Genomic DNA, 26,839 nt, shown 5'->3' with positions numbered 1-26,839 from the left:
TTGGGTTAAGTACTTAATTCATTCTGGAGGTCTGTACTTAACCTGAAACTGTTCTTAACCTGAAGCACCACTTTAGCTAATGGGGCCTCCTGCTGCCGCCATGCCGCCGGAGCATGATTTCTGTTCTCAACCTGAAGCAAAGTTCTTAACCTGAGGTACTGTTTCTGGGTTAGCGGAGTCTGTAACCTGAAGCGTATGTAACCTGAGGTACCACTGTACTGTGTTTAAGGCCATCCAAGTTGCCCCAAACAATTTATATCATTGTTTATAAAAATGCATAAACCGTGTGTTTGTGTGTTGTACATAAAATAAATTAAAATAAATGTCAATAATTCAAAAATTAAAATCAGCATTTCAAAAAATACCAATGCCAATTTTTATTATTTTTAAACTAAATTAAAAACAAGTATACATAACTAAATACCTCTAAATGGGCTTATGGAATTTTTAAAAAGTGTTTACAGGTACCTAAAAGAACATAGTCGCCTACTGTGGTTTCAAATCCACTTTAAGTCATGGGTTTGAGGAATCTTGGTGCCCTAGTAAGTGCCAGTGTGGATATATATATATTTAACATCGTTAAATGGAAGTTAATGAGGTAGGAAACTCCACAGGATGTTTCTGATATCCATACCATAGCTATGTCTGCACTGAATCACTGATAGTGCTGTATGAAAAAATCCAAGTGAATAAATGAACAAGTCATTTTTTTGCCTTTTCTGCTTCTAATAAATATTCAAAACTGTTCTGCAACACTAAAGGAACAGTTACTTTTTAAGGGTGAGTTATATTAGTATGCATTGAAAGGCAGTGGCCAGGTCCTTGTTTCATAAGCCATATTGCCATCATCACATGTGCTTATTTAATATTAGCTGCTGTACAAGCTTGCTTTCCACATTTTGCATATGTGATCCATGTGCACGTATGCAACAAATTTCTACAATGGGAGAGTTCTAAAAGGTATGTATAAAAATGTGTCATCTTTGTGCAGGGTCACAAGCAGAAATCTGCATTAGACTTAAGGAGATGAGTTATATTCTATTTCTCAATGTCTGTCTTAGTTATCATTTAATTAATGCACCTTCACTAATCTGCATTTTAAAAAATCATGTTAGTAATGAAAGTTCTTACACTATTCTGGGTGCTGAACTCTGAAATTTCACTTGTGACTATGACATGTTTTCCTGACAAGCTGACTTGGTTTCCCAATGCCATACACTGCTGCTGCTACCTTGCCACTCTCCTCTCTGTTACTGGCAGTCATCAGGAAAGCCGCCCTGCCTGCCACTACTGCATTTCTAATATACACTTAATTTGTGTTTTTAGGTACAAAGATATTGGCCACTTCTTTTGAGATTATCCCAGTTTCTTCCCATTTCTTCCCAATTAGAATGTCTTAAAGTGGAAACTGGATGAATTTTGGGCCACCTCAGGCGCCTCAGTATAATTTGTATCACTGGTTCTTAAAGTGACACTGTATAGTCACTTAAGTTGTGCTGTTTGAAATATGTGGAGGGTGGCTGCATAGCTGAATTTCCTTTATTTTATCGATTTTAGTTAGGCAGTATTGCTTGCGAGGGAGAGTCTGAGATACTGTAGAAGTACTAGCCTCTTCAGTTTTCATTGTGACAATGCTAATATGCAAGAAGTTTAATAGAATAGTTATTATTCTATCAGAAATGTACTTTGTTTGACCTGAATTTTCAAGGAGAAAAAGCTTTGGCTTAGATGACCCCGTTTGGCTGAGATCATACAGGGCTCAAGAATGATAGTCATAGCCTTAGTGGCAGGTTCTTTTTTCTTTCTCAGTTCTGTGATTTTAAAGTATTCTTTCCATTTCACAAGTAGTTTGTAGAGATGGCCAGGCTTAGAAAATTGGTATCATTTGTTCCTTAGGATGCACTTCGACAGTCTACCTTTCACTTTCCTTGGCAGCGAAATTCTTTCTTTTGAAAAATGGAAAGATCATTGGATGAATTGTTGTAAAGTTAATGCATCTCTCAGCAGGACATTGAGACTTCCTCTCTGTGCACTGTGTACTCACTAGAAGGAAATCTTTAGGTCTGGACAACCTACATACCCGAGGAAGGTGTTCATCACAGGCTTCCAGGAGCAACTGGCTTAAAAGAGGCTTCTGCTTATGGGGTCCTGCTTGCACAATGGAATTTCCCCTGTGCTGGCCTCACTCCTGCATCCCACACTGCCTCTCTGCCAAATAATTTCAAGAGGCCTGGGGATCCTCTAGAGCAGCCTTTCTCAACCTGTGGGTCCCCAGAGCTCAGGGATGATGGGAGTTGTAGTCCAACATCTGGGGACCTACAGGTTGAGAACTGCTGCTCTAGAGTAAATTGGAGGGGGCAGGTATGAAGATCCGCACGCGTGCTAACTGTTGCTGAAGTGCTTTAAGTTAGAGATCAAGAATCAAATTTAATTGTTTTTTTGCTGTAATTATTTACTGGTGTTTGGTATTTTGCTGGATGTTTTGTTTTTAAGTTTCATGGCTGGTTCTGTTGGTGATAATTGTGGTTTTATTATTGTAGATTATTGCAGTGTTAATATTTTGGCTTTCATATTTAGCCTATGAGTAGTTTAAACAAATAAATATCTTAGTAAAGCACATAAGATCTTAAGGGCCTATTGAGTTGACTTAGGAGGCATATCCTTGAACTTTCTGATCCAGTACCTGATGACAGTGGAAGACATAATTAGTAAGTACAGAAGGAGAATGTGCTGAATGGAAGGAAAGGGGACCTTCTATAGGACTAAGAAGTTTTAGCAAAGTAACATTCACTTTCCCAAACATTTAGTTTCAAATGTACTTTAAAAATTAAATGTTAACATAATGCAGTGTCTTCCTTTTCCCATGTTTTAACATACCTGAAGGTTAGTGCAATTAAACTAAATTGGAAGCATATGGCAAATGTTTAAAATCCAGCTTAGGAACATGATGGATGAGGCACTCTGTAAATGCTCACAGCCACTGCTAAGGAGACAGAGAAATCTGTTAATAACCTCATCCTATGGATGTTTACTCATATGTCCCACTGAGTTCCAAGACATTAACTCCCAAGTAAGTGAACATGGAATTGTAGCCTAAAACTTTCTCCTTAGGGCATTGCAGTGAAGCCAAATGATGCCCCACCTTGGGAACAACAATACAAATGTTTAACTTTACATGAGCTTGTTACATTCCCTCCACCCTCCAGCAATTTCTGCGATTGGGTTGATTACTCAGGTTTGTAAATGAAACTGTTACAATAGGAGCAAGACGATAACTCTGTATGTGAAGCGTGTGGTTGCAATGCCCCCTTGACATTTAAAGTATAGTTGTTTAAGATAATTATAGAGTAAACATAGTATAGATATTATAATGAGCTTTCATGTTTTGTCTCTTATCTATTACTGTATAGCTATTATATAGCTTTTACCACTCGGGACTTAGGAGCCAATGATACATTTTCTCTTTTCCATGCTTGACAATACTAGTTTGTGATAATGCCAAGTTGACTAGTACTGTTTGACAAAGTTGTGCTTTCAATGTGAAAAGGCCATATTAAAGCAGAAAAATGAAAAAAACACATCTTATTCTTCTCTCCCCCCGCCTTTCTAAAAGTAATATTTAGCTGTTGCCCTCAGTTGTTTTGAAAAGATGCTGTCTCCTTCAAGATGAGCTACTTGCTGTTACAGATTGCATGTATGAAATCTCAAAGGTTATCCCCCAAACACTGTTTTATAATTAAATTGACTGTATGTTGGGATCTCAGGTGCAAGAGTGACCTTAAATTCCTGGCAGGCTGCAGATGCAGGGTGTATTATTGCACAAACAGCAAAAAGCAAATGCACCATAATAAAGCAGATGTGCCTGCTTTTTGAACCATGCTTGTCACATCTGAAAAGTGAACTTGTGCATTTCTTCTACTGCTAAATGCTTGAGTTCCCTTTTCAAACCTGATAACTTGAAGTGCAAACTGAAGCCAAATGTGCATTTGCATTTTAAATAATAATAATAATAATAATAATAATAATAATAATAATAATAATGTAATTATTAATAATTTTGTATATTCATGAGTATTATACAGAATGGGTCCCTGCCATTACATAGAACTATCAGACAGAATAGCTGTAGATCAGGGGGTAATGAATCTATAGCCCTTGGACCAGAAGTGGCCTATGGTTTCCCTGGCCCTATGCAGTAACTAAGCTTTTAAAAGATGTCATTGATGCTAATCTGAGGTATTTCTTAAAGCCTCATTGCTGTGGTGGTGGTTTTCAGGGGTGTAAAGCTGGGGAGAGGAAGTTTAACTTGTCCTTTCCTACCTGTACATCCCTACCCATATATTATGACACTTCTCCCCCCACACTCCTCAAATCACTGACATTAGGGGAAATCCCAGAAAAGCTTGTGTTGGCACCAATGGAAGCTTTTTTTAAAAAACAGGAAAGGGGCCAACAAGTGAGGTGAGTGTGAGGTAGAAAGAGAGAGTGGGCGCTGACTCTGCCCACTTTTACTGTGTCAACATTTGGTTCTGGTGCTGCCCTTTATAGCCATGTGGCCTCTGAAGGTTTTCCATCAAGTGCACAGGCTGACCAAGTGGTAGTTGCGGGAGGGAGGGGCCAAATGGCCATTGGTCCCACCCAACTAGGACAGTGGAAGGGACCTCAATGTCTTGCTTCTGCCTTTGATAGCAGCCATATGGAATCGTTAGTGACAAACACTTATTGCTCAGAACTGAGCCAACAGAACCCCCAAATGTTGCTGAACCTACAGCTCTTGCCATCCTTGGCCATGCTTGTGGGGCTGATGGGAGTTGTAGTTCAGCAACATCTGGAGGGCCAAAGTTTCCCCAGCCCTACAACAGAAGGTGCTTTGATATTTAAACTCTTCCTCAGAGAAAACCAGGTACAATGGGTGCTGAAATGGGTGAACACACACAGAGAGAGTTCTGGGAAAGGGAATCAAGTGGCAATTGGCCCCAGGCAAGGCAATTAATATTTGACAGATCTTCTAAAGTGCAAAGTGACCTGGTTACCTTAACACAAGGTTCTATTGGGGTTTACTATGCAAACAGAGATCTGATTAATTATAGACTGCAACATTTACTTGAATGTTAGTGGAAGTTTTGTTCACATGTCATCAGAATTGCCCATGAATTGTTCTCTTTCTTAATGGGACACCACTTACTCATGGGAGCTCTGAATATGTAGTAGAGCTGATACAGTATATCACTCATAGTAGGTGAATCTTCTCCTGAACTTGAATACCATTTAATCATGCGTTAAAATAGGGTGAATAAACTCTAGCTCTCCAGTTGTTCCCCGACTGCAGCTTACATCAGTGCAGCATCCTGAGGATTATACTCCTGCATTATTTGGGGGACCACAAGTTAGCGACCCCAATTTTAAATACACACATACCTGTATAGTCTCTGAGACTCTGCATACATGGCAAGTAGTTTTTCAATTAATTTGCCTCTGTACTTATCTCTCTGAAAGGAAAAGAGCCAGCTCAGTCCATACTATTTTCTGTTTTATCAAGTACTGAGTAGTGTTTCACTATTTTATCTTTCTCCTTTCCAGAATTGAAAGGCCGAGCCTGATTTATGTATTACTATTATTATTGTTTAAAAAGCAGGGCTATAAGTAACTTCAATCTGGGCCCCTTTTAACAAAATGTAAGCTTCAAGCTAATTATTCAACATCTACGATGAGGTGTTCTTTTGGGAGAGTAAAGTATCTAATTAGAGAACTCTTAGGAGAACTTGGACCTATAGTTGCTTGTAACATTTATCAAGGCAGAGGGAGTGAAGGGGGAGAGAGGAATGAGATAGCCTCTTAGGAAAACTCTGTCAGATCACAGCAGCAATGTATGACAGGCCCTCTGAAAATGCCAAACCTGCCAGAAGGAACTGGGAAATCTGCCAAACAACCAGATGCTGCTTTTGGAAAGAACCCTACCCCACTGTGGCATCTGGCACAGTAATTGCTGATCAAAGAAAGAGGATGAGGGTTAGTAGGCTGGCTAGGGAAATAAAAGTAGGTGCAAGAGTAAGGCTGTTATCTGTTAAGTTTTAACAACTTCAAGAAAAGTGGGAATGCCAGTAGCATCCCATGTTTATTCTTAATTAGACCAGGCAAAGCATTTGTTCAATATTTTAAGCTGCCGAGTCACGCTTAAGGAATAGTCTATATTTTTATTTGGTAAAGGCTGTGCTTAAAGACAGCATGGAAGATTTATGAACACTGAGAGTTTAATGGATGTGTCTGTAGGTGTATTGCTGCAAATTAAGTTAGAAGCTGTTACAGGAGTTAGCAATTAACCAGTCTTGTCATAAACCATCATGGGCATTCATTTAATCAGATATCAGTGAAGCAAAGAAGGGCAGTATAAATCATGGGTAGCCTGCTCTGGTGCCCTTCAGAAGCTTTTTGGGCCACAGTTCCCAGCACTGGCCTTGCTGGTTGGGACTGATGGGAGTTGCAAAACTAACCTCCAGAGGGCACCTCATTGGCTTTGCCAGGGATAAATACATAAATAGGTTTGAAATAAATTGGAGAATAAGTTTTCCCCCAAATATACTGCACTGCATAATGTACTGCATAATGTATATAATGTACTGCAGCAAAATGCGAATGCATCCAGTTGGGGAGCGCCTATACTTATTTGAATGTAAAAAATGTTTGATGTATTATAGTATTTTAATATTTTTTTGGAAGCCGTCCAGAGTGGCTGGGGAAGCCCAGCCAGATGGGCGGGGTATATTGTTGTTATTGTTATTATTGTTATTATTGTTATTATTATCATTATTATTATTAAAAAGACCCTCATTTGTTGGCCCACTGTCGATCTCTACCTGGGTGGTACCCAACTAACTTGCTCAATCCATGCATTGATTTCTGCTTGCATAATGGAACTCCTCCCTTTTCTCTCTGCATCCACCCTACAGTCTCCCCAGATGTGCTCTGGTGGGTTGGGGGAACTTCTAGAACAGGTTGGGGGGACATGGGGGGAGGAAAGGGGAGAAAGTTCCATTGCACAAGCAGAGATTCTTATACTGATCGATTGAGTTAGTAGGATACCACCTATTGAAACTGGCCCTGAGTGTAACATGCCTGAGTAAGCAGCAAGAAAGGAGTACAATAAGTGAAAACTCTAAAAAGAATAAATATGCAATATTTGTATGAATTTCTTTCCAAATGCTGCCTCAAAAGTGCAATAAGAGAGAATACACAATTCATCTTTGCTTTCCCTGCTAGCTTCTTATTTAGAACATTTGAAGCAATTCCAAGCCAGATGAGAATGAAAGGTAACTGGATACAGCCAGCACAGGTTGTATGAATTCAATCTGTAACAGAGCAATAGGAAGCAACTGATGGAAGACAAAACAGGAATACAATGCATGCAAGAGAATCAGAAGTTCAGTGATGCAGTCACTGATATTTTCCCCCAGTTCTGCATTCCTCCTCCTGCACTCTAGAATGTTTTACATTTGTCATATTGTAACTTTTGTTAAGGTTGGAAAAATGTAAAAACTATAAATATTATTTGGCTTTGATATAGATGGAATGTCCCTGAACATAGAGGTGCACTTCTGCTAGACTTGAAGTCAACTCTTGAAGCCAAAAATTACTTGTACTCTGATGTAATGCCCAATGTGAAGACTAACATCTTACTCACAGTGAGATCTGTGAGTCCCAGTTTGGGTATGATATCAGAAGAAAATATTTGGAAATTTGAGCAATGGGCATTTCTGCCAGTCCCACATCTAGGAACATGTGAATCACTCCTCATATTGTCAAGCATACATGCATGTTGTAACCGGAGGAGTGTAGGACTGGGGAACCTGCAGAATTTTTAAATGCTAATAAATTGGGAGAAACTATTTTGCATTTGCACAGTAATATAAGCAAGTGTTATCCCAGGAAGCTTTGATTTCCCCTATGGAAACTTCGATAGGTCAGACCCCCCCTTTTTTCTGGTGATGTACCTAAACTGTTAATGTTAAAATTATGTTCAAAATATTGATCATGAGGCACAATCTGAACAAAATACGCATATGTATAGTTACACAACTGGGAATATATAAAACACTAGCATTGTACTCATATTCTGAGATATGATAAACTATATCCTCGTTGACTAACAGAACAAAAAGTTATGCCAGCATGGTGGATCTATGCCAGCATAGTGATAGGATTGCATTGGCAGTATACTGCGCCAGCATAAACCTTACCCTATGGGGACACTGCCAAAACCATGGGGAAAATTAGTGGAATTTGGAGCACAGCATAATTGGAATCCTATGCTCATGCCCAAGTTGTTCTAACTCCCAATGTCATTGCAACATTATACTAGCAAAAGAGGTGGCATATGAAAAATACATTCCCTTTAGAGTTAATGGAGAGCCACATACAAACTGCTCCCCCTCCATATATACTGGAGGAGAGGATTCTGACCAGGAACCAGCACAGATCCCTGAGTATACACAGGAAAGGGAACACTGCTGATATATCAAAATGTGGATCATGAGACTAAATGAATCCGTCCCAATGGTTATAGAACCATGGACACAAAAAAGGGGAATTTTGGCAAAAGGGCATATTGGAAGGGCACAGAGGAAGAATTTTAAACACATAAATAGCAATGGCTAATCAATATAAGCAGAGTACATAAGTAACACTTGTGTCTGTGGATGCTATGGAGATTTCTTAGTGAGCTTCGTGATGATGAGTGGGTGATGTTGGAGTTGCTGGGGTCTATGTGGAGTATCTAGCAGTATCACTATTTGCTTCTGATTTCTGCTGCAATTATGCTATTATCTACTTTCCTGCTTGGAGTATGTAGGATTGCAGCAACATTACACTGGTACAGCATTGGCTTATGGCCATAAGATCACTCTTTAAGTTACCTTTAAGAATCCAGTGATGAGAAATGCAGTGTTTTGAACTACTTTGTTGCCCTTAGAGAAAGACAAAACTGTAACCTTTTTTAAAAAATCAATTCACTGCAAGGCTCATGTTCAGCCAGTAACTGAAACCCAAGGTGACATTAGAAAAAAATTGAGGCAATGCACAGGGAAACTTTCAGCCCAGCAGTATATCCGAGGAAAATGAAAAGTTAGTCCACTTTTAGTCATTCTACAGATATCGCTATCAGATGGTGGGGATAAACCAGTGATTTATCACATAATACTGAAATAATATTGCTACATAAGAAGAAGGAATTGCATTTTTATAGTATGTACTTAAAAGGCACTTGGGGTGTCCAGCTGAAAAGTGGTCAGTTGCCTTGTCTGCTGCAATGCCATGTTTTTATATTGTCCTTTTTTTTGATGTTTCGAATGGTTTTTATGTGGATTTTATTGTTGTAACCAGCCCTGGGATTATGAACTGATAAAGGATGGAATAGAAACCAGAGTCTCAAATAAATACATTAAGCAGTTGTATACAGCCCCAAATGGCTTAATTAATTCTAAGAAGCCATTATACTTACGACATTGGTAAATCTGGTGGTTTGCTGTGGTGGAGGGATTCTGTTCAGCTACACTGCCAATTTGCATTACCAATTGAGGTGGCAGTTATCAGGTGATTAGCTCTCTGACAGGTACTCTGCTCATAGGCCTCAGAATGAAGTGTGCCTTTGCATTTTCTATGTAGATTATTTTTCATTATTGTGAAAATAATTGCATTTGCTTTACAGAAGTCAACTCATCAGCACATACAAGAAATAATGGTCCAGCTGCTGCGCACCATTAACAGGGCTGTCATTAGAATGGGAAGAGATGACACCTTAATTGTGAGTAATCGGTTTTGTAAATACATTTCACTGCTAGAGCTCTGGGCACACAAGCACCATTAGTGGAAGATGTAGAACTAGCAGGCAATAGCTACCCTGGCATGTTTGAAGGCTGCAGCTCCCAGAGCAAAGCCCATCAGTACACAGCCATCCTGCTGCAGGCAGAGGGAACTAGCCAATCCCCTTCCATTGGCCTGCCCAGGCCACCTGCCACTTGGCTTCTCCCCTCTAAGGCCAGCATTGGTGCAGCTGGCAAAAGTGGAGAAGGGGTTGGTGATGTCCTTTCTCTGGTTTCCTGAGTCCATTTGTTGTTTATGCTGTTGGAGTTTTTAATGCTAACTGCCTGAGGTGCTTCTTTTGAAAAAGAAAAGCAGGATAGAAAGAATACTAAACACTGTGTGGCAAATAATTGCACCTGGACAAATGAACAACCACAACCAAAATCCCTAGGAGCATATTTTGCCACCAATAAGTGCTTTCCCAATTTTTGGGTGACCTCATCTACTTCAGAAGGTAAGAGATAATTGAAAGGTTTAGAACCAGTGTTGAGTGTTCTTTATCCTCATAAGGAGGCTCTTGGGAAGGTGTGCTGACTTGCCTGACCCTCATCTGTTATTGGTTCCTTTACAGCTAACAGTTTAGCTGTAGCAAAGATGAAATCATCCCTGACAGTATTATGTATTTGGCAGATCAGAAGGTACTTGAATAAAATGTTGATAGCTAAGCATTTTATAAAGACAGGAAGTAACCACACTGTTGAAAACAGGGTACTTTTCAACAGAGCTTAAGATACTTTGCAAGAAAAAGGTATCAAGAAAATCAAAATAACTGTGCTAGTCCCCGCCCCCATGCAGCATCGTTTGATATAGTTGGCTGTCAAAAAACGATTGGGCTGGCAATTTAAATGACAGTACGGTATCTGGCTGCCAGTTTGTTTGCAAATGTAAATACTCCAAAACAGCTGTGCTACAAACAGTGTTGATTCCTGTGCATTATTCTTCACATTTAAAAGCTACTTGTGTTCAGATTTGTTCATAATACAATGCCACTTACAGACCCCATGTGTTTATTTTGTGTTATCTATTGTGTCCATGGCTACCAGACGATCGCTTTTGTCTTGTGGCATCATAATGATGTCAGCTTGATTCCAACCGAGTTAATGCCTGCTTTTCATTGTGTGTTAGATTTCAAGCAGTAGAAAACATATATTATTAACATCATCTGTGAATGTTTTTTGTGTGAAAATGAGATTGTCCAAACTCAGCTTTGTTTTCATATATTGACATATTAATTTAAAAAAATATATTTTCAATTTTTAAGCTTCTGCGTATAAGGTGGTCAAATCATCGTGGTAAAACACCAAAGGTGCCTTTAACATGTCATTCTTCTTCCCATAAAAAATTCCAAACACAATAACTTGCTTCAGAGAATGATGTACAATGCTGCCCTCATAAATTTTAACTGTGAAAGCTGTCTCAGCTGTGAAGTGAAAAAAAGTGAAGCTCCCTGTATTAAAAAAACAGACTGTCAAAGAGTGATGTTTTATCTAGACAGGCATGTGGAAGGAGTACTTATAGTATCAAACCACACAATAGACACCACTGAGAAATGAACCAAATGGCTACCATGTCCTAAAGTAGGCATGTAAGCTGCCACTTGCTTAGTCATTTGTGGAGAATAAGAATACTCTCCTGGTGAATAAATAGGCAGCGGTCCAGCTTTGTTTAAGTGGGATATAGTTTGGCTTCTTCTCTGGTGCATAGGCCTTTTATGAGACCTGGCAAGCAAAAATGGTTGCTGGTAGAGTCATTTTTGTGGACTTCTTTGGAAGGTTGTCATATATTAATAATCATACTTCTAGAGCACTTTCAAATACTCCAAAGCAACAGTGGAAGATAGGTGAGTATTTTTATGCTAATTTTGCAGATGAGTGTCTGAGGGAATGGCTTGCCTACGACCACATAGTGAGCTCATGCAGAGAACAGGAAACTCTGGGGACTTGCCAATTCTCAGTTCCATCTCTTAGCTGCTATGCTACATCAACTTAAACAATCCCATGGTTGTTGGAATTGTCTGCAAATGAGTTTCCCCACTTATTTGGTGCCTACGCCCTCACAAACTGATGCATTTCTTCTTGTTGTTGGAAAAAGAAATGCCTGTCTGAAGGGCTTTTTAATTTCACATTGGATAGATTTGCATTATTATCTTTATGATGTAAGCAGCTGTGAGGTTATGTTTTATATAAAAAGTGGGCTACAACTTACTCAAATGATTGTAATAAATAAAAAAGAGCTGTTTTGCCAGTTCCACAATAGCATATTTTAACTGGTATAGCTACAGCTGGAATTAAGACAAGTAGATAATATTGCCTCCGGCGTGGAGAGGAAAGACTCAGGAGGACTGTGATGTTGGTTTGCTGCAGTCCATTCAAAGCAGCCATTGCTTCTGCTATTACATCTCCCTGACTAAGGACTACAGGGGCTTGTTTATAGATCACTTACAGGACTCACCTGCTTCTGGCTGGAAGTGTTTCAGCATTCACATCTAGTGCATATATATAGCGTTCAGTGGTGTGGTTGCTTCCTGCAGTCGCTGTGTCACACAGGCAGCCTGCTTTTCTAGGTCAGATATTCCTGGCTTAGGTCTGTTGCCTCTCATTTGCATTCTTAAGTTACTTGGCACTTTCTTGGTGCCAGGAAGGGTGCCATACATAATCAAAGTGGCACTGGGCAACCTTTTCAGCAACACTCCTAGATTTCTTATCCTTATCATCCTTGTACAAGTACACATATGTACAGTTGATCGCTTTCAGTGTTAGGCCGTTCACCAGCAATGAAACTTTGGCTTGGTGAGTGTTTTATGGTCATTTGTCTTTAGTTTTTGGGTGACTGCTAAACAACAATACGGTCCTCATAATTGTTAAAACTGCATCCATTAATTCACTGCCACAGAAAGCATTTCGCCTAAATATAATCTAGCAAACTCAATTATGTTTAGTCATTCCCATATGATATACAGGAAGCCAGGATCAGGTCCCATCCTAGAGCAAATGGTGCCCCAGGCAAGGAGCATTCTTGGGGTCGTAGGCAGCATTCCTCCTCCTCCAAACACAGCGAGTTGAGTTGATGCCAAAGAGCTCAATTTTGGTCTCTTCTGACCACAACACTTTCACCCAGTTCTCCTCTGGGTCATTCAGATGTGCATTGTCAAACTGCAGACAGGCCTGTACATGTGCTGTCTTGAGCAAGGGGACCTTGTGGGCTCTGCAAGATCTCAGTCCTTCATGGCGTAGTGTGTTACCAACTGTTTTCATGGTGACTATGGTCCCAGCTGCCCTGAGATCATTGACAAGTTCCCCGTGTAGTTCTGGGCTGCTTCATCACCGTTCTCATGATCATTGCAACTCCACGAGATGAGATCTTGCATGGAGCCCCAGACCAAGGGAGGTTGACAGTTATTTTGTGTTTCTTCCATTTGCAAATTATTGCACCAACTGTTGTCACCTTCTCACCAAACTGCTTGGCAATAGTCTTGTAGCCCAGTCCAGCCTTGTGCAGGTTGACAGGTCTTTGGTCTTGATCATGGTGGCTACTTTGGAATCTGCTGGATTGATTGCTTCTGTTGACAGGTGTCTTTTGTACAGGTACTGTAATGAACTGGGATTACAGGTAAGACCTCTCCCTTACAGCAGGTGCTTCTAATCTCAGCTCGTTCTATACAGTGAAGATACCAGGTAGCCTGACATCTGGCTGGTTAATAGGGGATGAAATACTTATTTCATTTATTATAATGCACATCAATCTCTGACTTTTGTCTTCTGGGTTTCTGGGTGTTTTCCTGTTGTTATTCTGTCTCTCACAGCTACAATAAACCTACCATTAAAATTATGGACTAGTCATTTCTTCGTCAGAGGGCAAATGGGTAAAGTTAGCAGGGGATCAAATACTTTTTCCCCTCCCTCTACATGCTTATGTTGGAGTGTGTGTAGTATTCCTTCTCAAGCACACCAGAGGGTGGACACATATGGAGTAGGAGTGGGTCAGCACTAGCCTGTCTGAACTCCTGTCTGAACGGGCGGGTTGGTTTGGTTTGAACTGCCCATAATTTCTCTTGCATATGCTTTTTGTTAAACAGTTACTGCTGATGTGCATCTGCCTGAGAAAGGGAAGCGGATAGCTTTCTGATGACAGGCATATCCAGAATCGGGTACCCTAGGCAGTGAGTGGGGCTGACTAGGAAGGGCAGAACCTCAGAAAAGAAATCTGCAAGTGGTGCGACTCTTTCAAAAATAAGTTGTTATGATATGGAGACAATTATAATGAAACTCACAGGATTTGATAAGCAAGGAAATTAATAAGGAACCCTATTGTGTTAATTTTAGTTGCTTTATTCTAATGGTAATTGTGCTTTAAATGCTGACAGATAAGCTGTGCTGAGCAGTAGGATTCTTCTTATTTTATGCATTGAGATGCCATGAGATACCCAGCAATTTGCAAAGTATCTAGGGGGAAAAGTATACCCCTGCTGCTTATCAGATTTTATAAAGTAACCAAAGTTAAGAATCTGCTAATATAACTCTCTGAGACTTGAAGTTGGTAGAGTAAGAGACAAATTAATTGCAGGAACAGACATTTTAAGCATATCTTAAAATGAGGAGTCAGCTATAGGAAACTTTTTTGTGAGTTTGTCTCTTTTCTTGCTTCTTGTGGCTTAACTTTTTATTTTATTACAAAAAAGATGACCCAGATTTGTGACTCACACGCCCCTTTAACCACATGATTGAAAGGCACTGAGAGACTGAACTGTTATAATAATAATAATAATAATAATAATAATAATAATAATAATAATAAATAATAATAATAATAATAATTTATTATTTATACCCCGCCCATCTGGCTGGGCCTCCCCAGCCACTCTGGGCGGCTTCCATAAAAACCAAAAACACAGTAAAATATCTGTTGACATGTTTGATGTTGTATCTGTCTGTCTTTATATTTACTTATATATTTAATTAACTTTGGTAGGTTGCTTTGGTGTTTTTGAGAAAATGATGAATCTGATTTTAAGAAATGAGAATGCACAATTTTATACAGCAAAGACAATGTTAATGAACTAGGTAGCTGTCGAGTGAATGCTGGAAAGAGGTTGCTGGGGGGGGGAGCAGTGACTAAACCACGGATGGGAAACCTGTGGCCCTCCAAATGTGGTGGGACATCAGCTACCATCTGTTCCAGCTGGAGGCCATGGATCATGGAAGTTGTAGTCCAATAAGATTTGGAGGATCAGAGATGCCCCCATTCCTGGACTAGGCACTCTACAGCACCATTACTCATGCTGTGGCCCTGTGTGTTATACCTTACAGGTTCAGTAGGCGGGGAGGGAGGAGGTTGTAAAATGCTTTGTTTTTTAAAAAAAAAAATTGGGGAAAGGTGAAGTTCAGTTTCTAATGCTGACTAATAACATCAGCTGTGAGACTAGGAATATATTTTGTATTTCTATTTAAAATATTCTGTTCAATTCATTACAGTGCATATTGTGTGGTAACTGAATCTCTTGGTGTTTTCTTTTGCCATGTTTTCCTTTGTTGTGAAAGAGTTCTTTTCATAGAAAGTAGCCAGTCTGGTAGGTCTATTTGCTTTACTTCGCATACTCAAGAAACTTGTAGGAAACATGATTAAAGCAATCCTCCATCAAAACAGCTCTATCCAGATGGCTATTTAACTGATTGTGAAAGAAGAGCATGAAACATGAGATATATCTGTAGGCAGGTGGCCAAATGGCAGTGATATAGTGATGTTTACTGCCTTTGAAAATGTATGAAAACCCATCCGATGCACACCTAAAAAAAAATAATGTGTGTCATGTTCAACATGGAGCTGAATCCTGACCAGATGTTGTAAGACTGACCTTGCAAAATTGATAAATAAGTGGGGGAAAGACCATTTGGAAAACAAGAGTTTTGCTGGTTTTGAGTGAGTGCCTTACCTTCAGTCACCATAAACTCTGCTATCAAGTTAGAATCCGGAGACAGAAAAAATATGTCCGTTTATTGCAAAAGATATTATGCCAATAAAAGAATCTAGAAATATACAAAATAGTATATTTGAGTAATACATTTTATCAGGAAAGTAATCTGTATTGGAGCCTGCTTATTTTCCAAGAGTTGTCACTGTGGGTAGGAGGAATAGGTATTATACTGTAGGAGTACATAAACCTTTAATTAAGATACTGTTCATAGAAGATTGACTGTGGTATTCTTAATTTTTTCTTCCAAAAGTTCACTTTCCTCTGTAAAGCAGAGGAATTTCAAGTACAGTAGTTTAAGAATATGTAATATGTGCTATACAGTATTTTACAAACATTCTCACTTAAGTACCTCACTTCACTTTTTTTTTTTTAATGGCAGCACGTTATGTATTTTCTGTATACAGTTAGTGTTACTGAAAGCTATCCCCAGCTTGCAGGTACATACAAAGGAAACCCTTCTGGAAGGCATTCCAGAGGTGTTGTAGACTGTCATCATACACAATACTTTCTAACATAGTTTTTAAATAAAGACTTTTAAATATATGTAATCTAATTCTCAATGCTGAAATATGAGCATAGTGTGAACTGTCAATAAATTTTACTTATTTGTAATGTTGCATCAAAAATCTAAATAAGAAGTGGGGTATGTGTTTGTGAGCACATCCTTTTCCTGATGCGGATTTCCTCCTAAAGCCAAATAACACATGTTCAAAGCAAGAGCCGAAGAAGGGCCTTGGTGGATCAGACCAAAGCAATCTTTTCTATGATTCTGCTTTCAGCTTGACCAGCAAGGTGCCTTTGGAAACTCATAAGCAAGGTATGATGCTGCTGTCTGTACTGTTAACAGATGGTTGAAATACCTGCTCACACAGCATATATCAGAGGAAAGGTAAAGCCTGAATTCTGAGCCTTTCCCTTTCAGAAAAAGACACCAAACATTTGCAACAGGCTGTGTACATTGACTTCATTCAGCATGTACCACCCCATGGATAACTGTAGGTGCTGGGTTTGAACTGCTATAAGTCGCACCCCCTCCCCTCCCCAAGGTGCATAGTGCCTAAACCAGTCATGTTATTTTGGCACCCCCCAAGAACTGGCCACTGTACTTGGAAGTAAAAATATACTAATAATAAATTAATTGTGAATAAACAAACCATTTCCTGCTATTTCATGACACTCAAACTCATCTGTCTCAGTCTGACAAATGATAAGACCAGGCCTGTGATTGAATGCAGATGTGGAACTTTCTTCTGCATGTTGCTTATCTCTGCTGGATCAGGACACCCGTGTTCACATTAATAACATGTGAACTGGTCAGCTGTGGATGCTCAGTCTGTGACCTTGAACATAGGTTGTTGCAGATCCTGGAAGTTCCTGCAACTAGTTGTCCATATATCAGAATGTTGCTGTAATGATGTGGGATAGATGGGTGGAAGAACACATTCCAGTGTTTCCATAAAGGGAGATGTGGTGGTAATGTTGAAAAACGTGCTCAGGTTAACGTCTGAACTTGGCATCTGTGGTCCATCTTTAAAGGATGCTGCAACACAAGGGTGGGTAAACTAAAGGCACATCAGTAACATGGATCTCATGGCTGCAGATAACTGATATATTTTGGTGCTTGTAATTCATATAAGTTCATTATCACTTTAAAATGTAGCTCTCAGTTTATATCTGACAGGCATCCTAAATGATGGTGCAATATTCTTCTGGAATTATTTATTCCAAATGGTGGAATAACCATTTTAGCTTTAAAATCTTGGTGTGATCTAAGAAACACATCTTAGAAAACTTGATTTTGGTCTCATTTGTCTCTCTTAGCATCACAGAAACTTACTTCTGTAGCCACGAAAATGAAAATACTCCTCTGCCAGCTCTTAGCTGGTCATGTGCAGCACTATCCGTTATCAAAAATGTGACGCTATCCTGCAGTTCACAGAGAGGTATCCAGTGATCTGTTCCTTTCCTGACTCCCAGCATTCAAGGAACTCTTGCTCTTTTTAGAAGCCACTGAAAAATGTTTCCCTCTGGTGACAGGAGCTATAACATTGGCACTTACCACATGGATTGGACCAAGCACATGGAGAGTCTCCATGTCAGTGCCAGCAGCCTCCAGGAATGTGCACCTAGGAACAACCACACAGGGAGAAAAGGGAGGACATGCCTTAGTGTTTTTCTTTTCTTCTATCAGTGTTCCACACAGCTATGTTTTCAGGAACTGATTTACAACCCAACACTGTGCAATGTTATGTGTGCCTAAACCCATTAAGATAGGCTAGGTTATAAATATTTCTGCCTAAATTAACCTTTTGTGCCTTCATGACTTATCAAAGATAAGTCTTATCTTTTTGTTTAAACTTCAAGTCCCCTGGACAGGAAGTGCTTTGGCTTGGATCCTTTGATCGTTCAGTCAGTGTAATGAAGATTATAGACAAAAAGGTCTTCATTCCTGCCTCCCCCCTACTGCAGATGGCAGTACCTCCTGAAAAGCCTTCCCAGAGAGAGGGGGTTCCAGATCCACTATGTATGGGGCTCAGGGTTTCCCAGGGGAGGTGAGCATGTCCAATTCTGGACATTTCTCCTTTCTCTGAGCAGCCCCCTGTGCCTATCCCCCATTGCTCAGGAGGGTTCCCCATACATCCAGAGAAACTGTGCAGGGAAGAGGAGGAGGAGACAGCAAATTTTCCTTCTCTGAACATCCTTAACTTATTTTTAGGATCCAAGCCATCATTTGTTGTTTCAGAAGAAGTAATTTCCCCCTAGTTCAAAGTTACTTTGAGTACTACAGAGCTTGAAAAAAAAAATCTTATTTGTGTGCTGTGATTAAAATGGAATATAACAGTCACAGGGTTTTTTCCTGAATTATAGTTAAATATTTTATTGTATGAAAGATCTGGAAAAATCTGGTTCTCAACATTTTCCTACATCAGCATTTATGCTGAGTGCTAGGCTTTATTTAGAAGGAACACCTTTCTACAATGTGAAGGATGTTAGGTGCACTTTGGTACAATTAATACAGAGTTGCTATAAAGGAGTTTGTCAGGGAAAATAAGCTATAAAATCTGAAAGCTTCAGAAATTCTGATTCAAGCTAACCATAACAAGGAATGGGGGACCCAAATGATTCCATCATGCCCAAGTTATAGTCATGTGACGGAATTGCTAAGAGTGTCAGATTCAGAAAGAAAACCAATGTTCCATTCATTTCAGAATTTTAATATGAAATACCAAGTTTAGCTGGATCTCTAACTATCTTGTTACGGCCTTTTTTGAGACTGAGCTTTTTATGTATATTAAAGTAGGCACAGCCCTGACTTACAAGCACCATTTCCCCCTTCAGATCTTAGTTCCCCCAGTTCAGATGTTGCATCCAGACCATGGTTTGTCTGAATGAGCATCACGGCACACTGCATTTGCCACAAACCAGGGAGTGAAGGAACAAATCAGAGTATATGAAGGAAGGGTTTTTCATATTTGAAGTCCATACAGCTGGACCAGCCCATACCCATACCCAGTTCTTAAGGCTTTCAAATCCACCAGAAGCATTTCTTTTTCTTTGACTTTCTTCTTATTTCCTGTTTCTCAGGGACTGGATGATCAGATGGTTGCCTTTGTAGAGCCACTACAGGAGGGCATTCTTCTACTTCATCCAGTGTTTTCAGAACCTGGTGAAACCTCCCTTCCTGTTGTCTGAAGTCATATTCTACACTACATAATGAAAACAGGGAGAGAAATATGTTAGGGGGTTTTCAAGTATGCATTTCAAGAAACAATTACGTTTGACACTTTGCTTGAAACGCTGCAGTTCATATGGTCAGTCAGTCTAGAAATTGAATTACTGAGCTAATTGACCTGGCATGTTAGATTTGAAATAGAAATTTCTTCCCATATTTGTAACGAAGGTTCTGGATCTATGCATGTTTGTGTAAAATCTGATTTGTATGTGAAGAGATTACCTTAAAAAGAGTTCCAGTTCAAATTATTGCACTTGGAGGTCTTTTTCTTTTAAAATATTTCATTCCAATAGCAGTTGAGGTAAAGATTTTGCTTTTCTGATTGCTTTCCTGTGTGCTTAAAACTGCTTTAGTTAATCTGACAGATGGCCAAAGCTGTCAGTTTCAAGTAGGCAAATAATTATGCAGTAAAACTTATGAGAAGGATGTAAAAATAAATATCTTGCCATTTCTCTTCTACATACTTTATTCATTCTTATTAAATGGTGTAAAAATATCTAATAAAAATATTTTTATTGAATTGAAAAGAGAGCAGTCAGAGTGTTGTGGTAAAATACAAATCAATTAAATGTATTTAAGATAGCAGTACATTATTTAAACGCTTTACATGTTTCCAGATAGCTCAGACTGTAATCAAACAGGATGTCAAAATTTAACCACTTTGTGTGTTGTTGTTTTTAATTAGGCCTCTTTCTTTTCTTTAAAAAAGGCCTCCCTCCAATTGCTTGATTTCAGATTAATAGTAATAATAATTGCAGATTAATAGTAATAATAAACAAATCAATAAAAGCAATTTAATTTAAAATTTAGTCATACGAACATAGGAAGCTGCCTTAAACTGAGTCACAACAGTCTCTTCCAATTCTACCCAGAAATGTCAGGGAATGAACATGGGGCCTTCTATATTCAGAACAAGTTCTTTGTCATCAAGCTACAGCCCCTTTCTGATCATTCATTAATCATGTGAATTTTAAGTTGATCTATCAAGATTTAATAATTCTGAAGCAAGAAGCAAGGGGTATTTGCGTTGTAGCAGGCCTAACCCTAAGAAAAGACTTTGCCTTCTATATGATGGGGTTGGGGTTTGTTTATTTATTTTCTGAAGATGGGACTTGCCGTCTGCAGTTTTTATAAGTACCAAGTACTAAAACAGCCAATAGGCTTACTGGGTTAAATTTTAAGTTTTTACTGTTAGTGTATAAACCCCTAAATAACTTTCTGAAGGCTCCCCCTATATCCCTGCACCTTGGTCATCTGTGTGAACCTTTCCTTGTGCTGTCACATACGTGGTGGCTCAGACTAGGTCCTGCCTAGCACGCACTTTGTGGAACACACAGCCCTTTGAAGTTACACAGGCTGCAACATTGTAGATGGTGAATTGGATGCTAAAAACATTTTGTTATTTTTTAATTTTACAGGCTTTCCCAGAAGGATGAATTGACCTTTGGGCTGTATCTGATTTCTCTTTTGAGAATTGCTTTATCCATTTCAACTTGTTGCATTTTTGCTGTTATATACTTCTATGGTATGTTGGAATGTTCAGCCATTTATCAATATACCAAACAAATGAAAACATACTGAAAATGTTTAAAAAATAAAATAAAAACCTGCTGCCTCATTAATTGTTTAAGGCATCAGTCCTATACTCAAATAACTGGAAAAAAGCTTCACTGAAGCCCAACTAATGGGTAGATCTGAGATATGCAGGGCTCAGGCTGTGACGAGTGGTCTGACTTACAGCTGATAAGTATGCCACAGAGTGACTTTCTGCTTGTTATCCAATTACCTTTTCCAGTGTGTTGCCATTATCTTCTACCCATTTTAATTTGTAAACTTGTAGGTGGTTGAACTCTGGATTTAGGCCTAACGTTTAGCTTATAGAAACATTCAGCAACAAAAGGGAAAATGCTTAGTGTTTCCATCACATTATGGTGTGTATCCAGAGAACCACTGTCAGAATTCCATTGGGAATTGGGCTTTCCCACCTACCAAGAAGTCATCCCTTGTGGTTGGACGACCCTCTCACAGATGGGGCGAGGGGAGAAATTGGTGGAAATCAGAAATCCCTGAGTGAAGTGATAGGGGTTTTTCTGTTTTTACCATATCATGCTGAGGTTCTGCTTGGTAATATTAAGGAAGAGAAACACAACTGATTTCTCCATTAGGGATTTCACATAATATGCAATACAACAATATGACTTAAAGTATCACTGAGGATAAATCTATGATGGCTACTACAATGACTGGGCAGTTTCCAGGTTTCAGAAAGTACCAGTTGCTGGGTCCTACTTGGAAGCTCCCCAGAGGCATTTGGTTGGCCCTGTGTAGAACAGTAAACTGGACTAGTTGAACATTTGATCAGATCCAGCAGGGCTGCTGCCATATTCCTATGAGAATAGAACTTAGAATATGCCACCCACATGAATAAAAAGGTATTATGCAATTTATAATAATAATATATAATAATAATTTATTATTTATACCCCGCCCATCTGGCTGGGCCTCCCCAGCCACTCTGGGCGGCTTCCATAAAAACCAAAAATACAGTAAAATATCACACGTTAAAAACTTCCCTGAACAGGGCTGCCTTAAGATGTCTTCTGAATGTCAGGTAGTTGTTTATCGCTTTGACATCTGCTGGAAGGGCGTTCCACAGGGCGGGCGCCACTACCGAGAAGGCCCTCTGCCTGGTTCCCTGTAGCTTTGCTTCTCGCAAGGAGGGAACCGCCAGAAGGCCCTCGGCGCTGGACCTCAGCATCCGGGCAGAATGATGGGGGTGGAGACGCTCCTTCAGGTATACTGGACCGAGGCCGTTTAGGGCTTTAAAGGTCAGCACCAACACTTTGAATTGTGCTCGGAAACGTACTGGGAGCCAATGTAGGCTGGGAGCCAATTTCTGCTAATTTAAAAGAGTTGCTGTTACTAAAGCAGCTGTACATCCTAACACTAGTTTGACTCGGTTTGTCTCTAGGTCTTCTTCCCGCTGTTCATTTTTCCTGCACCCAGTGACTGCTTTGTGTTGCTTACAAGGCACTAAGTTAAAATGACCTGCAGACCTAGAAATGTGAGGTGCAAATTTTAATTGGAAGATTAATCAATTAAAGTGTTAGCTGATTTATTGAAAAGGGCCAATTTTAATTGGTCAGGCCAAATTTAATCAGTGGAGCTGTGATTTAAAGACCCATTTGTTTATTTTTTTAAGGCTATTTGACTGTGGTGTCTTGCTGTAATAGGCAATGAAACAGAAAATAAGAAAGATGACTTTCCTTTTAATAATGTGGCAGCGGTTGTTCATTAAGTTATCTTGAATTTCCTTCAGTATCTCAAAAGGCACTTCTGGTTAGCCTTTGTTTACATGCAAATATATTTAGATGTAATCAGCTGAAAAACATATGATCTTTAATTGTTTGACAACCCTCCTAAAAAAGGTTCTGATGAGAGCCGTGGTTCAGTTATTTTCTATCTGGCTAGATGTAGAACAGTCCAAGTCTTTCTAATTATTCTTACCTCATAAAAAATGAGCAGTTTTTTTGGGGGGGCGGATATTCTATCTGCTATGGCCCTGGAACCCTCAGACTTAGTGTTCCTGAGCTGATATGGACCCATTAACTATCTCATCCTGAGTAAACACATTGACATGAGATTCTGTGTGTACCCCCAAAATCCCTTAGCATTTGATCTTTGACGATTATATCACTGTCTCTTCTGAGGATAAAGACCCTGTTGTCTAGGAAGAAGCCAGTGACAGCACCAAAGGCCCTTTAATTAGTAGTGTCTGGATTCTCCAGATCAAACTACAGAACTCTGGCAGCTGCAACAAGCCAGGGCTGAGGCAACTCTATCCTTTCCTGCCCTTAGGTGTTGTTTGTGGTCTCAAACTCTTGTTTTTGTTTTTTGTTATTATTTATAAAAGATTTTATTGGACTGCAAAAGTACATGTCTTGTATCTTTTTTCAAGTTGTACAGTCTTTTCTATAGATCAGTTACATTGGTTATGAGACATTAGTGTTGAGTACAGTATAAAGAACCTTTGGTGCTGTCTAGGGTCCTGAAATTGCTCTATCATGAAGCTGGTTTGAGCAGTCCTCTGAGCCTGCTTTCACCATCTGGCTTGCATGTCACCCAAATGATGGAGATTGCTGTGGACCAGGGTATTAATGAGGCAGCACCATCTAGAGCAGAATGGGTCCGGAGGTATTTTGGTATTTCTAGTACAGGCCAAAACACTTCTAAAAAAGGACTCCTTCACCATCAGTTTATTTTTAGTGGGAAATTATAGGTGCGCCCTGGGTGTGAGTTAGATATCCCTGAAAGTGTGCTACTGATGAACTGGAGAGAATGGGGTAAATGGTGCAAAAGGTAGACTTTTAATGAGCATTTTCACTGACAGGGTTATTTTGCTATGGAATAAGAAATATGATACATGTTCACACATTAATGGTAGCTTTCTTGACCATGTAATATCGATATTAAATGTTGATAGTTTATAAGAGCCTTTTGGAATAATGAATTTTTACTATCTTCTTTCTGTGAGAGTGTGTCACAAACAGTTCCCTCATCCAGTGCAACAGCTCAAAAGAGATCACAGATAAAAGTTAAAGCGATTAAATGCCATACTTGCTTTGCATTTGAAATTCAGAAACTTTGTGCTAGATTGCCCAGTAGATCATCAATGTTTGACCAGATGGCTATCAATAATAAGTATTTATCACTTGCTAAGAGTACGAGTAATCTTCAGAAAGAGATAAGTTGTGTGGGATCACAGCATACTTGGTTCAGGAACAAGCTTTTAATTCTGATTCCAGTAGTTCAATTCTAAATGTAGTAATAACACGATAAAAAGGATTTTTATAAGGATTATTTAGATTACAGAGGTCTCCACTGTTGCTCGCTCTTCAGATGGCAACAAGCTACATACACCAACTGTCAGTATCATCTTAGGAAAAAGTTTTACAAAATGCACCCCTCCTAAAGAGGCAACATTTTCAAAACACATTATGATCCATCCACTTATCTTTTGGGAAATATGCATACACATAAGCAAAATATCTTAGTGTTTTCCTGCTTCCTGACTGGCATGTGTTGTTGCTTACCTGTCTTTCATAGAAAACATTTCTAACTGGTTTATATCACAGCATAAGACAGGATATTTAAGTGCCCCAGATCTCTTTCAGACCACTTAGCAGATGATTCAAAGCAATGTTTCTTACAGTGTTAAAATGTATTGTTTTGCATTTTCTGCTTTCTTAACTGCTTATAATCATAGAATAGTAGAGTTGGAAAGGGACCACAAGGGTCATATAGTCCAACCCCCTGCAATGCAGGAATCTTTTGTTGAAATCACTATGATCTCAAGTTGCTATTTAGCCACAGGTTGTATGTGAGCAACAGTCTATAACCAGAACACAAATGGACCATGCCACTAGGCACAGATAAGCTATGCAGACATGATTGCAGCCTTCCTGATCAGATTTAGTAGATGATAATGTGATAGTGCAACATGACACAGTTCACCTGTTCCACCTGTATCATTTTTACCCCCTCAGCACCTATCAATAGAAGCAACTTCATTATGTGGCATGAACAGATTCATGATCAAGGTGTCTCCCCTGCCAGGTAAGTATTCATGACAATCTACCATGTCAACTTGAAAGTAAGTCCTATTGAATTCAGTGGGGCTTACTCCCAGATAAGTGGAGTTAGGATTGCAGCCTAGGTTGCACTTTGCAGGGCTGTGCAAGAAAACTAAACACTGCAGTGCAGTTGTGAAGAGTAACATCATAGTATAGAATTCCCACTTAAGATTTGCCTCTATTTTAACAGGAACCCATGGCATTCACTGAAGTAAGCACATGTATTTATTTTAACACAAATATCCCACCCCCTCAGAAATAAAATAAAATAAATCCTGCAGGAAATCAGGGCCAGCTGCAGCTCACCACAGCACATTCTCATGTGATAGAAGGATGTAATGAGCACAAATTGTCAACTGTATAATAAATTTGTAACCTGGAACTGCTAAAACTATAGTGAAAGAAGCAATCTTGATGATTCTGCTGGATGTAGGTACAAGATAAATTGATGTTTGGTTCACAGGACCTTTTTCCTTCACTTTGAATTGAAGAGTTGACATTCTGTCTTAGGCAAGCTACTGGCACCATGAATGCCAGTTTGTTGGGGAAATAAAAGTGGCAGGGGCCTATTGAACCTCATGCCCTGCTTGTGGGTTTCTCATAGACATTTTCGTTGGCCACAGGGAGAAATAGGATGCTGAATTGACCTTTGGTCTGATCCAGCAGCACTCTTTTTATGTTCTTATCTTGAAGGTGAACAATTTTTACTATTTCACTACTTACACTATTTTACTTTTGCGGTGCAACAGAAAAGTGAGCCCACAATTCATTTCAGAACAAAAATGTGCCTTAGCTCTCAGAAATTTGGGAAACACTGCCCTAGTTTTTCACCTTGAGGTAATTAAAATTTTACTCTTAATCTCTGGGGGGGGGGGGGGGGGGAGAAACCACACTATCTGTTTTTCTGTTTGCATTTTCTTTCATCTTAAATAGTGACCTCTTCCATCAGTATGTTTATTCAGTTAATGTAGTTTGAACCCAGCTGACTGTAAAATACACAAAAATTAAAATTTCTTAATTAAAAATATGCCCAAGCCAACTTTTTTTAGCTTCCTTCAGATCTTACATTTAGTATCCTTAACAATTCATACTTGCTACCCCTCTGAAGCTGAGATAATTAGATGGCAAATTCTCCCTTATGTTTATAGTAAGCATAATTGCAAGTCTTAAGGGTATATTCTTTCCTCTCTCATTAATGTGATTCAAGAGAAAACTATACTCCGTTTTTGTTTCTATGGAAACGTTGACCCTTGTAATTTCAAAGTGGTACACAGAGAATTTAGCTGGATGAAGCATGTTAGTATCAATCGGAGTTAAATAATGCAGGGATATGCAATAAGATTTTTGTAATGTTTTGCTTCTTGTTTTTTTTTTAACCTGCAGTGCATTCCTGTGCATGTTTACTCAAGGCTAATTCTCATTCTGTTTTGCTTACTCTCAGTGAAGAGTGCATAGCACTGCAGTCTACAATATATGTATTGAAGCACAGCTCTTTAAAAAAATATTTTTTATTGATTTTATAAAGAAAAGTTGTGAAGATGAAGCACAACTCTTGACTATTCTTAAGTCTTAAAAAAAGGTTGTTTAATTCCTTTAAGAAGAACTATGATCATTGGCCCACCTAGTTCAGTGATGACTACTCAGACT

General features: G+C 39.2%; 2 protein-coding genes across 9 annotated transcripts in view; one reads left to right on the top strand and one right to left on the bottom strand.

The window, feature by feature from the left end:
- DOCK2 (dedicator of cytokinesis 2) overlaps nucleotides 1-26,839 on the top strand; it is a 241,012-nt gene that overhangs the window by 67,756 nt on the left and 146,417 nt on the right. For all 5 annotated transcript variants that reach the window (XM_083596706.1, XM_083596709.1, XM_083596710.1 and 2 more), the window contains one exon: nucleotides 9,701-9,796. In XM_083596706.1, coding sequence (XP_083452832.1) covers nucleotides 9,701-9,796 — 96 coding nt within the window. The remainder of the gene's footprint in view (nucleotides 1-9,700; nucleotides 9,797-26,839) is intronic.
- INSYN2B (inhibitory synaptic factor family member 2B) overlaps nucleotides 15,826-26,839 on the bottom strand; it is a 72,256-nt gene continuing 61,242 nt past the window's right edge. Inside the window, exons 4-6 of one of the 4 annotated variants that reach the window (XR_014544049.1) lie at nucleotides 19,337-19,533; nucleotides 17,886-17,952; nucleotides 16,760-17,366 (exon numbers count right to left, since the gene is read on the bottom strand). Coding sequence is in view for 2 of the 4 variants with exons in the window: in XM_083597140.1 (XP_083453266.1) it covers nucleotides 17,760-17,952; nucleotides 19,363-19,533 (364 nt within the window). In the remaining 2 variants the exon portion in view is untranslated. Of the gene's footprint in view, nucleotides 19,534-26,839 lie in introns of all 4 variants that reach the window. The other 3 variants (XM_083597141.1, XR_014544048.1, XM_083597140.1) reach the window with 3 other exon arrangements.

The sequence above is a fragment of the Podarcis filfolensis genome, assembly GCF_964270895.1.
Source record: "Podarcis filfolensis genome assembly, chromosome: 2".
Taxonomy (NCBI): domain Eukaryota; kingdom Metazoa; phylum Chordata; class Lepidosauria; order Squamata; family Lacertidae; genus Podarcis; species Podarcis filfolensis.
Note: the sequence above shows the minus strand (reverse complement) of the source record. Positions and strands in the feature narration are given on the sequence as shown.